Source organism: Astatotilapia calliptera, chromosome 14, assembly GCF_900246225.1.
Source record: "Astatotilapia calliptera chromosome 14, fAstCal1.2, whole genome shotgun sequence".
NCBI classification, from domain to species: Eukaryota; Metazoa; Chordata; class Actinopteri; order Cichliformes; family Cichlidae; genus Astatotilapia; species Astatotilapia calliptera.
In genome coordinates this window covers 27,000,357-27,013,075 of record NC_039315.1, presented here as the reverse complement: position 1 = coordinate 27,013,075, position 12,719 = coordinate 27,000,357, and the positions used below count along the sequence as shown (strand labels likewise).

Below are 12,719 nucleotides of genomic sequence, written 5' to 3'. Positions count from 1 at the left end.
ATTGTGATGTTTTTTCTATTTGCTGGTGTGCGATACTGCAGTAGTAGTATGTACTGATCCAATACTGAGTATATACTAATACCAAGTACCAATACTTTTAACCTATAAAGCCAGCTTCTGTAGGGGAGCAGCGTGCCATTATTAATGAGAACAATCAGCATCAATTTGGAAATTCTGAGCACATTTTAATGACCACTAAATCACTGTGATTTTTACTTTCCACAATAATTATTTTACACAACAAAACACAACTTTTAGCTTTTTATGTATTTTAAATCTGAATGTTTTTGGAGACTGTCTTGTGCCTGTCTTTAAAGCAGTTTGGGTCAACTTCTGTTGGTTATTACATTCACAGACATTTTTGGAATTTATTTTTTCATTTTCAAAAACTAAAGTATCGATTCTATAGTGCCAGTATCGGTCGGATACCAATACCAGCATTGGTATCTAGAATATCGATATCTGGATCGATCTGCCCACCACTTTTCTTAAGTTGCAGTTGTTTAAAAGTTTATAAGTAAAAATAAGTCAAAAATAAGACACCTAGGGGATTCTGGTAGCCTTAAGGCCAAACCTGCCCCCCTGAAATCTGCTGTTTTCCAAGCAGAAGCTACAGTAGACTCTGCAACGATTGATTAGCAGTAACAGTCCGTTGATTTACTTCAACCTGAGTCTTCAGTCATGAATCAGAAGAAACTATGGATCCTTAAAGGCAACTTGTGTGTGAAAGGTTTTCTCAAACAGCCTACTTTTTGTTGTTGTTGTTGCTGTGCACTGAGCACAGTAACAAGGGGTTTGTGCATAAACAAAGGGTGATTTGAGGGGGCTGTAAAGGGGTTTGGCGTTGGCTCGATGGTGCCAGAAAATCTATGTTAACATGTTCTCAAGTGGAAAAAACTTTGTGCATGTACGACAATTTGTCTCCCTCGGTCGTTAAAATTAGTGAACGAGTCATCCAGTGCTTGTAAATACCAAAGCAGCGCGGGATAATGGGGATGATGATGATGAGTGCCGCGGGAGGTTGAGCGAACTCCGTGAGCGTCTGGCGGCGCTCAGTGGTGCGCTGAGAGACTTCATCAGCGCGACCCTGAGCAGGAGCTCATCAGAGGGGGAAAGAAGAAGGGCTCTTCAGAGGTCCCGTGTGAAACGTGGGCCACTAATAGAAAGGTGGCGCATTAGTGTGATGACACACAGCCATTATGGAGCTTGTTTACAAACACACGTAAACAACTGCCTGCCAAAAATTGCCAAGTGATGTAATGGAAACTATGAAGGTGCTGGGATCTGCTGTCTCACCGGGAACAGAGGGCAAAGTATAAAGCCGCAGCTGCAGTACAATGTCAGCATGTTTTCCATCTGGGCATTAATACTGCAAGTTTATTTTACTGCAGCTACTAATGTCCTATTATGTTTGGCTGTGGCTGCATAATGAAATTATTTATGTGGGGAAATGTACTGAGGTTAAGGAAAAAGGGCACGCGTAAAAAGGTTTCCGAGGCACATAATTGAAGGCACTTCGATTTAAGGACATCTGTGCATATTCAAGTGTCCAAAATTCCTCCTGTGAGTGTGCTTAGAAAAGGACGCACAGCCTGGTTTTCCACGCAGTCTCTCGGTCGCGTTGGATGACCGCGGCGCTGTTCAGCTCGTCAAACACGCCGCTGTCAATCATCTCCTTCTGCCACTGCATGGACACTGCGCCCGTGCTGAACTCCCTGAAGAACTTCTCATCCTTGGTGTCAAACGTGACGTCCTTGATGTCAGAGTTGTCCTTGAACTCGTCCGCGTCTTTGGCGTAGACCACGTTGGGCTTTGGCACCCAGGGGGCCTCCAGCAGGCCCGCCTCCAGTCGGTGGAAGTTGATGCTGTTGAAGAACTCGTGGCTTCGTGGGTCATCGCCTCTAAAGGTGATGGATTAAGAGGAAGTGTTACTTTGAGGCATTCAGAGAAATGCCTTGTCCATTAACAGAAAACATGTCAGAAATATGTGACGAGAAGTTATTGCCACGCATTCAGAATCATCTGCCTCGCTTCCCCTTCTGTTGATTTTTTATTTTTACACCCATATTCTACACCACTCCATCCAGCTTCAACCTTTCTGCACTTATCTTGACTCAGAGGTTATAATGAAGGTGACACATTACTGAGGAGTTTAAATAATTGAAATTATTGAAAACACGTAACTCCAGTGACCTAAAGTTTCACTGTCAATACAATAAACACATGTTCTTCTTGCATTTATGTAATTACAGAGCCGCTATGAAGCTATACCTATAAGCGGCTCTGTAAGTTTGTGCAAATGAAGCGAATTAAAAATAGCCTTCTTTGCTAACAAATAAAACTCAGAGCAGCTGAATGGCTTTAAAAATAGTAAAAGTAGAAAAATAAATGGGTCCAGCTGCAGATCAGCCAGCTGTGTTGGCAGGAAAAGCAAAAAAATCTGTTCGTGCTCTGTTGTTAACTTTTCTCATTGGCTCCTTGGGAAACTCAGGACTGACCATGAACGTTTATGCATCCAATATATAAATATAAACATATGAAATTTGTTTCATAGGCTACAAATTTTTATAATTGGAGAATGTAAAGAATCACACAAAGTACATTTTTGTCACATGGAGCTGCTGGAGAGGACCAAAAGCAGAGCTGATGGTCACAAAGTTCCTCTGAAAGGCTTCGAGGACACACCCTCCCTTTGTTGTGATGCTTGGAGAGAACTTAAGACGACAAGTTAAAAATATAAAAATAAACTGAAGCAGAGAAGTTTGAAAGTCACAAAATAAAAATCAAAGCACATTCAAGTCGGTGCCTTCGTTTTCGCTCAGGTAATAATTTCCTTTTTGAACAAATTTAGCGCCCCCTTGTGTTGGTGTGGTTGTAGTACTTTGTCAGTGTTCACGTTGATGCTTTTTTCTATCATTTGTGGTCGAAATCGAGCAATCTCTACTCAGGATTGTCTTAAGTGCTTCTTATGAAGGCCCCTTTGGTTCGTGGAGATGTTTCACCTCTCATTCAAGAGACTTCCTCAGTTCTGTAAACTGACTGGATTTGGTGTTGGATAAGTGAGCGCAGGAAAATCTACAAGCAGGGGTTAAATATGTCGGACAGTTCTTAGAACTGAGGAAGCCTGTTTGATGAGAGGGGACAAAGCAAAAAGCAAAAAGAAATCCAGCTGCATTCGTTTCAAGCGCTTAAGACAAACATGAGCTGAGAACCCACACTACACTGTTTCTCCTCAGAATGCTGAAATATTTATTTCTGTTTATTAAAGACTTCCTGGTCCCATTTCTTGTAAAAACCACACCAAGAGCCATGGCATGTTTTCATAAGTAAAAAAAAAAGGAAGTGAGACTTTTTCTGCTGCCGGGCGACTTCGCTCCATTACATCTAGACCATTCAAACTTTCAGTGTTTTTCTTACTGGCACCCAAAGCGACGCGCCACCCTCTTCTTGAGGAAGCGGCTGATAATATCTTTGGTGGGAGCATCGAAGGATTTGTGTTCAAACTTGCACTCGTCCTCCAGGGTGCGGCGAGTCACCTCATCGTTCTGCACCTTCTCCCTGAAGTCTCTGAAAGGCAAGCGGGCGGCCACCATCTCATAAATGCTGCATCCCAGGGACCACCAGTCCACAGAGTAGCGGTAGTACTCCTGCTTCAGAACCTCAGGGGCCATGTAGCCAGTCGTACCAGCCTGACCACACACAGAGGGCACAAGAAGAGAATTTAGGTTTTCATTGTTTACAGGTTTTTGGGTTATTTTGTTGTGGCATTCAACTAAATTAAGCTCCAAAGAATTGTCAGTCATTTGCTGAGGTGTGTGAATGTAGTATGGGGTGGGAGAAATGGGGGGAAATGGATAATCACGGTAGGAAATTAACAAAAGGCGACAAAACATTGCTGCTTCCTTAGCAATTTATGATTCTGATAGGCACCTAAAGGCCCAAAGTGTACAAGCTGTTCAAGAGTGATTCAATATCAAAACATGACGTTGTTTCAATATTAAAAAAGGGTGCAAGAGTGACGTTCGGTCAACATCAGATTTCATCGTTGATTCAATGGAATCACCTGATATTGACTAAACATTGAAACCACGTCTCCTTGCTATCTGGGTTGATACAAGCCAGGATGGATCCAGGCTTCATGTCCTTCACACCAAAGTCTGTCGCAGCAGAACTCCACACTCATCAGACCAGGAAATGTTTTTCTCGTCTGATGCAAATTGTAGCCCCAGTTTCCTGGTCTCAGCTGACAGGAGGGGCACTCTGACATCATCAAAGTATTTTCACCCAGAGAACTGAGAACAGGATGTTTTCTCTTTTCAGACCATGCTCTGCAAACCCTGCAGATGTTTGAGTGGGGAAAATCCCAGCAGATCCAACAGCCTTTGAAACACTCAGACCAGCCTGTTTGGCACCAACAACCACACCACATTCAAATTTATTTACATCACCTCTCTTGTTCATTCTGGTGCTCAGTTTGAACTTCACTAGGTCACATTGACTCTCTCTCTGTGTCTAAATGCATTAATGATCGGCTAATGAGATATTTGCATCACTGACGGTCTTGTCAGGTGTTACAATTTTGTCAAAGGCTTCTGTGGGTCTGACTTCCTTTGCATACAGAGGAGTTGCCCCCTGCTGGCCATTGAACAGAATGCAGGTTTAGGGCACTTAAGTATTTATTATTTTGCTCAAGAGCTGGTTGTGGAGCTGACAGACAGCAGTCTCTGATAGCCAGAAATACTAAAGTCCGAGATTCAAAAGACACAACTGTTAAAAAAAAGACCTTTTTCTGAAACCATTATAAAGCAGGGAATGAACGTCAACATGATAATCTACTCCAACAAATCATTTATAGTTTGAATAATTATTTCAGTTATCTGCAACAAGAAGAAGCTGGATAAGATATACAGCTTCTGTTTAATTGAATGTAACAAAAAACAATAAAACATCAAGATAAAAATGAAGATGCTAGAATGCACCAAAACAAGATAAAGAGAAAATGATGATCCTTTAAAGCGGGGGTGTCAAATGTAAGGCCCAAGGACCAGAATCGGCCTGGTAAACACTACAATCTGGCCCACTGGATGGCTTTGGAAAATTTGGAAAAAGGGTATAAATTTGCAATCTTTACTGCAGAAATGTAATTAAATAATCGATAAATAACTGAATTTCTGAATTTCCCGGAGGAACCCACCCGAGGGATTAATAAAGTTTCATCTAATCTAAATTATTAAATGACAGCTGTTTTTTCAATATCTGCTCTATAGATTGTAGTTTTTTTTATATTCAGTCCACAGTAAATAAAGAAAGAAAATGAGATTTTTTTTTGTAAATGAACTAAAGCTTTGAATTTTAAACTTACAAGACTGTCTGAAAAATTAAACAACCACACAGTTTTCTGTAATCTTACACATTTCTTACAAATTTAAGCCCATAGAGAGATTACATTTCCTACAGCAGCGTTTCTTTTTCAGGTAGAAAAACCAAGACATGTGATTGAAGTTGAACTTCTCTACTTATATTGAAACTAAATAAATAAACGAGTAGTTAAACTCTCTGGTCAGCAGATCGAATGCTTCTGATCAGACGACCCCACTCAGACGAGACCGGGTGTTCTCTTTGGTTGCTCCCAAACTGTGGAACAGCGTTCCCCTCACAGTCAAATCTGCTCCCTCCACTCAGTCCTTTAAAACTAGACCTAAAACCTCTTTTTACACACTGGCATTTGAGTCCTCCTGTACCTGCACCTGCCAACATATATTTCTTGCTTATTACTTTCCCTTTTTTTTTCATTTTACATTTTGTACAACACAAGTTGTACACCTCAGATCAAAGTGGGCTGTATGTGACCATGCCTGCTTTAATAGGCACTTGTGAGACTCATCCAGTGAGTGGAGGCCTGCTGTGAATCCTCTGACTGTGTTCCTGGACAGACACCTGTAAGCCATATCTGGCAAAGCAAAGATTAGCCAGCGAATGCTAACAGGCTCTGGTCAATCTACCTTACATTTCTCAGGCTACACAGCGTCCAACCGTGGATGAGGTCAGGCACCTTTTAATGAGATTCATTTGGGTTACACAGGGCTGTGCACTTATTCGTTGTTGGCCTGAGCAGGACTGGGAGTCAATAAATCTATTCCTGGTAAGCTCCTTGGAATGGCAGGTGAACACACTGTGAGAGAATTCAGTGTTAATGTCAGTGAGGATTTCCTTAGTGAAGCAGAAAAATAATACAAAGCATTGGGTGGCCATGCAGGACAATAAAACAAGAGATTCTCTGGTATGGAGAGTAGAATTTCTTACTCTTGCACAAACCACAGAGAGCCTCTGATCCTGCACATATCTGACACTGAAAGTCAAGGCTAATCTAGAGACACTCACCTTCTGGCAGATCATTTTGCCCTTGGACAGCTCCACAGCCAATCCGAGGTCTGACAGGCGACATTGTCCTTTACCATCCAGCAGCACATTTTCAGGCTTCATATCACGGTACACGATGCCCATGTTGTGCAAGTGCAGGAGGCCACTGGTTATCTGGGCTGTGTAGTAAACCACACGCTCCATCCGTATGCCTCTCTTCCCTAAGTCGTATATGTGGAACCTGAGGTCTCCTCCAGTCATCAGGTCCATTACCAGGCACAGGTGGTGTCTGCTGTTGTAAGCGTAAGCCAGGTTTACGATAAAAAGGCTGTTGACCTTTTCCAGAATCTGCTTCTCCACGAGAGCCATTCTCTCACCGCCTTTCTTCTTCAAACGCCTCTTATCCAGCTTCTTGCAGGCGTACATCTGGCCCGTGTGCTTCACCTGCACCGCGCACACCTGACGGACAAATTTATGACAAATCAATATGAAACATGTTTGAGCTACTTTCTGCTCTGAAGGACAAACTAGCCATGTTGCTATCACAACAGCCTAAAGGTGCTTTATGTTGCAAGATAAAGACAATATCATAGAGAAAACCAACAATCAGATGATTCCCTATGAGCAAGCACTTGGAGACAGTGGGAAGGAAAAACTCCCTCTTAACAGGAAGAAACCTCCAGAACAAGCCTCGGGGAGCGGCAGCCACCATTTAGGATTAAAGTGAGGAAGACAAGACAAAGGATACAATATAATACACAATAATAAATTGTACGACATAACATTATTCTGTAGAGGTGATTTAGGGGGATTATTTAAGTTAGTAGCCTGCCTCACTAATGTGAGTCGCACTTTCGTGCTATTGGGCTGTAGCAGGAAAATCCGTTGACTGTCCAAACACTTTTATTCTGACATTAATGTTTTTGGCACTCACCTCACCAAAGCCACCTTTTCCAAGAGTCCTGAACTCATAAAAGTATTTGTCAGTGATCTTCTGCCTCTCGTACTCCTTCCACTGCAGAAACCTGTAGAAGAACTGGCTTTTCAGGTACTCTGAGAAAGGTCTTCCCTTCAGGAACTCTCTAGTGGCTTCTCTCAGCTGGTCCAAAATCACCTCATCAAAGTTACTGTCTGATAAGTCCTTGCATGTTTCAGCATCCTCTTCGGTGAAGTAGGACAGGAATCCCGTAGACTGAGACTGGCAGAACTTGGCGAGGATCGTCTGTTTGGCTTTTTCTCTTTTTTCATCTTCGGCAAAGCTCCACTTGCTCAGCTCATCCAGAAACTCAGCAGCAGCCGCGTACTGGTCGTTAGAGGTCAGGAGAAACTGCTGGAACAGCTTGCTCCCGATAGGCTGTTGCTCGCAGAGTGACTCGTACATCTCTCCCTCTGCTGCCTGGAGAGCAGAGGTCTTCTTCAGCTTGGGCAGCGTCAGGGAGAGTCTCCGTTTCCTCAGCTCGTTGCGATCGATCTGCTGGGCCTTCAGGTAGGTGGTGTTGGCCACCAAGTTGTCCAATCCTAGCAGGTCACCCATGCTGGATGGATCCTGTGGCACACCAGCGGGCAGTGGATGAACTTAAAACGCTGACGTTAACCCATCTGCAAGTTCTACGCTCAACTGAGCACCTGCATCCTGAGCATCCCTCACTTCTTGGGCCATGCATGTTTGAGTCCTTAAAAGCACCACCGTCCTTAGGGATTTGTTGGTGGCTAAGGGTTTATTCGTATGTGGCACACGGGGAAAGCAACTTATGTGGTTTGAACTTAAGAGGCTTTATCCTGGTCTATTCATAGGAGTTACAAAGTGACTGTGTGCAGTAATTGGGCTGCCAGTATAACACGATGAGGTGGCTGATAAGGACCCTAACAAGTTATTGTAGAGTTAATGAACTCTTCATGAGAGTATAATGCCACTGACAAGGCTATATGTGCATGCAATTTGGTATGCACACTTGGTTTATTATAACTTTATTATAGTCTTCACTAAATGAGTCATAATTGGCTCAGTAGCAGCTCAGGAATTGATTTTTCCCAACAGCTAACAAAGCGTCTGAAGACTTAAACGCCACCTTGACTCACTTTAATATCTTTGCTTGTTTTAAAACAACCAACATGTGTACTAATTCTGAATATAATTTTTTTAAAACCTCAGATTATACATGACTGGATTTTCTGTTTCCTCTTTTACTTTATGGACAGAATAGCATGAAAAACTGGATGAATACAGTTTATAATTTATACCAAATTCTAACCCTACCATCTGAATGTTCGCAGCAGAAATTGAGACTCATCTGAACAGGGGACTTTTTTTCCCCCAACATTTTGTCATCACCCAGTTTGAACTGGAGCCTCAGCTTCCTGTTCTTAGCTGACAGAAGGTGGTGGTGGTCTTCTGCCGCTGTAGCCCATCTGCTTTAAGGTTCAGCACCTGCATTCAGAGATGCTCTTCTGCATACTCTGCAGTCTGACCAAACTCCTCTGACATCAAGAAATCTTCCCAGAATATTAGCATTTTGTGAAATACTCAGATTACCTTGTTTGCCACCAATAATCATGAGACATTCAAAATCACTTCACCTTTCTTCCTCATTCTGATGCTGTTTTAATTTCTGTAGATCACAGACTACACCTACATGCCTAGATATGATGATGATAACAAGCATCTAAACCTAATAAAGTGTTCAGTGAGTCATATCATATCATACAGAGTTTATTCAAACTTCTTACTGAAAACCCCCCACATATTACAGATCTTCAGTCTTTTTTTTTTTTTTTTTAAAAGAAGAGAAAAGGGTCACATATTCAAGGTGTGCCAAACACCACCACAGACACCAATGTAAAGCTAACAAGTGACCAAACAATTCAACATATTTCATCCATCTTCTTCAGGGCTCCATGAGTAACCAGTCTGTGCAGCTTTCATTTTGTCCTTCCTCTGGTACCGGGACTACTGAAAACATGCAATCAATAAGCAGGAGGACAACTGCGGTGTCAGCGGCTCCGCACAAGGCTCTGCAGTGATCACTGCCAAGTCTGTCACCGCTTTGGGGTGCACGCAGGTGTAATCCACCTGGATGTGCAGCTTATTTGCCGATTCTCTGAACCACCCAGTCCTGCTGGCAGAGGGGGCAGCGGTTGTTCTGCTTCACCCACAGGGACATGCAGCAGTTATGGAAGGAGTGGTTGCATTCTCCCCACACAACTGAAACACAAAGGCAGAGCATAAGTGGCACATATTGAAAAACCATTTACAATAAGCTAAAAACAAAACACGACAGTCCTATTCATTAAAGGCATTTACCATGCAAAAATAGCACCCCAAGGATTAGATTAGGTGCCCTTTGATACCTTATATTTATATCAAAATGCTAATAAATTGTCATATAAAATCTCTGCTTTATATTTTAAAAGAAAGAAGTAAAAGGTTATTATCTTGTATTTTGCCTGGCTCAACGAGTTTGTCTAACAGCTCCAACTAGCTACTGTTAGCTTCTTCTTTTTTTCCCCTTTTTTCTATAGATTAACCTGCCGAGTGTCTGTGCTGCTAATAAATATGTCAGTGCTGGCAGGGTCTTACCAACACAGTCCTCCTGTTTATTTTCCGCCTGGCATCGTAGACACGCATCTGAAAATGAAGAACAATGTTAGAGTACCTCCACACGCCGGGCCGTTCGGGTTTTAAAGGTACAAGTAGCCAAGTTAGCTCCGTTAGCTCCTTGGACTCACCCATTACTTGTACTCGGCAAATGGCACAAGTGTCACACTCAACGTCCCAGCTCCACATAGCTACAGCATTCCACTTCTTCAGGGAAAACATCTTGTCCCCACCCGACTTGGAGCCCGACGAAGTATTGTGAGAGAGGACTAAACCTGGCTCGTCGCCGTCATCCATCTCTGCCGCACTGTAAATACACGCAGCTTAGCTAGGCTAAACAAAATGGATGAAACAGCTGGGTGATGCTAGCGCCAATGCTAGCAGGTTTAGCATGTGTCTTGTCTCCATAGAGACAGAAGAGGGCACTGTTTACCAGGAATTATCCACGTCCCAAAGGAACCGCACACTGACTAGTCTCTGCTTCACTTTCTCATTTTGCAGGAAAAAGTTTAATCTTTGAAATACTGAATGTCCTCAATACTTTATGGTAACATAAAATAATTAAATCTTAAGAAGTATATTTAAAATACTGTGTAAAAGTCTTGAGGCGCTCCCATTTTTTATATTTCTCAAGAAAATACATTTGAAAAAACAGCATATAAGACAAAAACAGAATTAGTACAGTTCTAGCGAGTTTAAAAGTCAACCTTTATTTCTCAACACATTCTGAACTCTCTTAGGCAAACTTTCTTTTAATTTCTTTAAGCAGTCTTCAGGAATAGTTCTGCAGGCTTCTTGAAGGACATTCAAATCTCTTCTTTGGATGTTGGCTGCCTGTGTGTAGTGTTCTCGGTTAAAATGATCCCACATTGCCTCAATAATGTTGAGGTTCGGGCTCTGGGGAGGCCCATCCATGACTGATGGTCTTACAATGAGTGAGTCCAATATGTTTTTTGTCAACTAGATGTTTTCCACGTGGTACTGAATAGTGGATCAAAACATGATGGTATTTTCTGAGTTCATAATTACACCTATTTTGGTGAGATTACCAACACTACTGGCTGAAATGCAACCCCAGTTCAACAGTCGTAAACACTCACTGTTATGCCTCTCTCCTGACCTCCCTGTTTCACTTCCTTAACAATGGCTTCCTGACAGCCATTGTTAAGGCACACACACATTGGCAAGCTACATTGTAGCCACAGCTGCCCTGGGGCGCACTGACAGAGGCAAGGCTGCCGGACACTGGCGCCACCGGGCCCTCTGACCACCACCGGTAGGCAAACATGGGGTTAGTATCTTGCCCAAGGATATTTGGCATGCAGCCAGGAGGCAGCCTGGGCTCGAACCACCGACCTTCTGCCACCTGAGCTACAGCCACCCCACTGTAGCTCACCCCACTACCCAACAGTAGGATCAGCTGAAGGGCCAGTTGTCAGGTCTTGGTTGAATTTCATTGTTTATACATTTAACTAAAGACGTGTTTAAAAATGTTCAGGTACCAGGATTGGACTAAAAATAAATAAATAAATAAATAAATAAGGGATAAGCAAGAAGCTGTTTGATATTTTTGCTAAACTGTGTTTGTGATTGTTTTTTTTTATAGATCTCTGCAATAACCAAGAAGAAACTATAAAAATCTGTAGCCTACATATTCCGGGAGCTTTGAACCTTCCATTTAGACCCATATACTGATCAGTAAAGTGTATACTTAGGTCACAGAGCAACAATTTCAAGGATCATTTTGTGCAGCAAGGTGTGCAGAAACTGTCAGTTTTTCACCAAGAGATTAAATACACACCAATCAGGTCATTATGACCACTGTCATGAATTACACTAATCATCTCTTCAACACGGCACCTGACGGTGGTTGGGATAGATCAGTGAGTAAACACTTTGTCTTCAAAGTTGATGTGTTGGAAGAAGGAAAAATGGGCGAGTGTAAGGATTTGAGCGAGTTTGACAAGGGCCAAATTGTGGGAGCTAGACAACTACGTGAGAGCATCCCCATAACTGCAGCTCTTGTGGGGTGTTCCCAGTCTGCAGTGCTAAGTATCCTTCAAAAGTGGTCCAAGGAAAGGATAGTGGTGAACCATCGACAGGGTCGCCCGAACCAACAGATAACCTACTGCTAAACTGCTGAAAAAGTTAATGCTGGTTTTGATGGAACACAGTCAGAATACACATTTTGTTGTGTAGTGGGCTGTGTAGCTTCAGACCGGTCAGGATGCCCATACTGACTCCTTTCTACTGCCGAAAGCATGAACAATGAGCCTGTGAGAATCAGAACTGGACCAAGGAGGAGTGGAAGAAGGTGGTCTGGTCTAATGAATCACGTTTTCCTTTACTTTACGTGGATGGCTGGTGCATGTGTTGCTCACCTGGAGATCACCTGGCACCAGGATGCGCTATGGGAAAAAAGCAAGAGCCAGTGTGATGCTTCAAGCACAGTTTTGCTAGGAAACCTCAGGACCTGCCATCCATGTGGATGATAACTTGACACACACCACCAATATTGTTGCAGACTGCGTACACTGATTCATGGAAACGGTACTCCCTGATAGCTGTGGCCTCTAGAAGCACAACAAAGAGTTTGAGGTGTTGACTTGGCCTCCAAATTCCACAGTTCCTCAATGCAATCGAGGAACTGTGGGATGTGCTGGAAAAACAAGTCTGATCTGTGGAGGCCTCACCTCATGACTTACAGAACTTAAAGGTTCTGTTGTTAACATCTTGGTGCCAGATACCACAGCACGCCTTCAGT

At 42.8% G+C, this 12,719-nt stretch overlaps 2 protein-coding genes across 3 annotated transcripts; both read right to left on the bottom strand.

Moving 5' to 3' along the window:
- Positions 1-260: 260 nt before the first annotated feature.
- Positions 261-8,968, bottom strand: grk7b (G protein-coupled receptor kinase 7b). Of its 2 annotated transcripts, none has more exons than XM_026193148.1 (4): positions 7,295-8,968; positions 6,382-6,819; positions 3,418-3,689; positions 261-1,901 (listed from the first exon to the last, which is right to left on the bottom strand). In XM_026193148.1, exons 1-4 carry the CDS (start codon positions 7,892-7,894, stop codon positions 1,574-1,576), a joined length of 1,638 nt encoding a protein of 545 aa, XP_026048933.1. In that variant the 5' UTR covers positions 7,895-8,968; the 3' UTR covers positions 261-1,573. The 2 variants fall into 2 exon arrangements, 1 of the variants encoding a protein (XP_026048933.1); XR_003274486.1 differs by having other exon boundaries at positions 1,838-1,901; positions 2,602-3,689.
- Positions 8,969-9,054: 86 nt separating this feature from the next.
- Positions 9,055-10,358, bottom strand: rnf7 (ring finger protein 7). Its single transcript, XM_026193149.1, has 3 exons — positions 10,087-10,358; positions 9,938-9,985; positions 9,055-9,562 (listed from the first exon to the last, which is right to left on the bottom strand). The coding sequence occupies exons 1-3, from the start codon at positions 10,250-10,252 to the stop codon at positions 9,444-9,446; spliced, it is 333 nt and encodes a 110-aa protein (XP_026048934.1). The 5' UTR covers positions 10,253-10,358; the 3' UTR covers positions 9,055-9,443.
- Positions 10,359-12,719: the final 2,361 nt, after the last annotated feature.

Coding starts and splice junctions, on each gene's coding strand:
- grk7b (XM_026193148.1), bottom strand. CDS start 7,894: ATGGGTGACCTGCTAGGATTGGACAACTTGGTGGCCAACACCACCTAC. Junction 6,820..7,294: donor GAAAAGGTGGCTTTGGTGAG/GTGAGTGCCAAA, acceptor TTTGTCCGTCAG/GTGTGCGCGGTGCAGGTGAA. Junction 3,690..6,381: donor GCAAAATGATCTGCCAGAAG/GTGAGTGTCTCT, acceptor GTGTGTGGTCAG/GCTGGTACGACTGGCTACAT.
- rnf7 (XM_026193149.1), bottom strand. CDS start 10,252: ATGGATGACGGCGACGAGCCAGGTTTAGTCCTCTCTCACAATACTTCG. Junction 9,986..10,086: donor TTGCCGAGTACAAGTAATGG/GTGAGTCCAAGG, acceptor CTTCATTTTCAG/ATGCGTGTCTACGATGCCAG. Junction 9,563..9,937: donor TAAACAGGAGGACTGTGTTG/GTAAGACCCTGC, acceptor TTTGTGTTTCAG/TTGTGTGGGGAGAATGCAAC.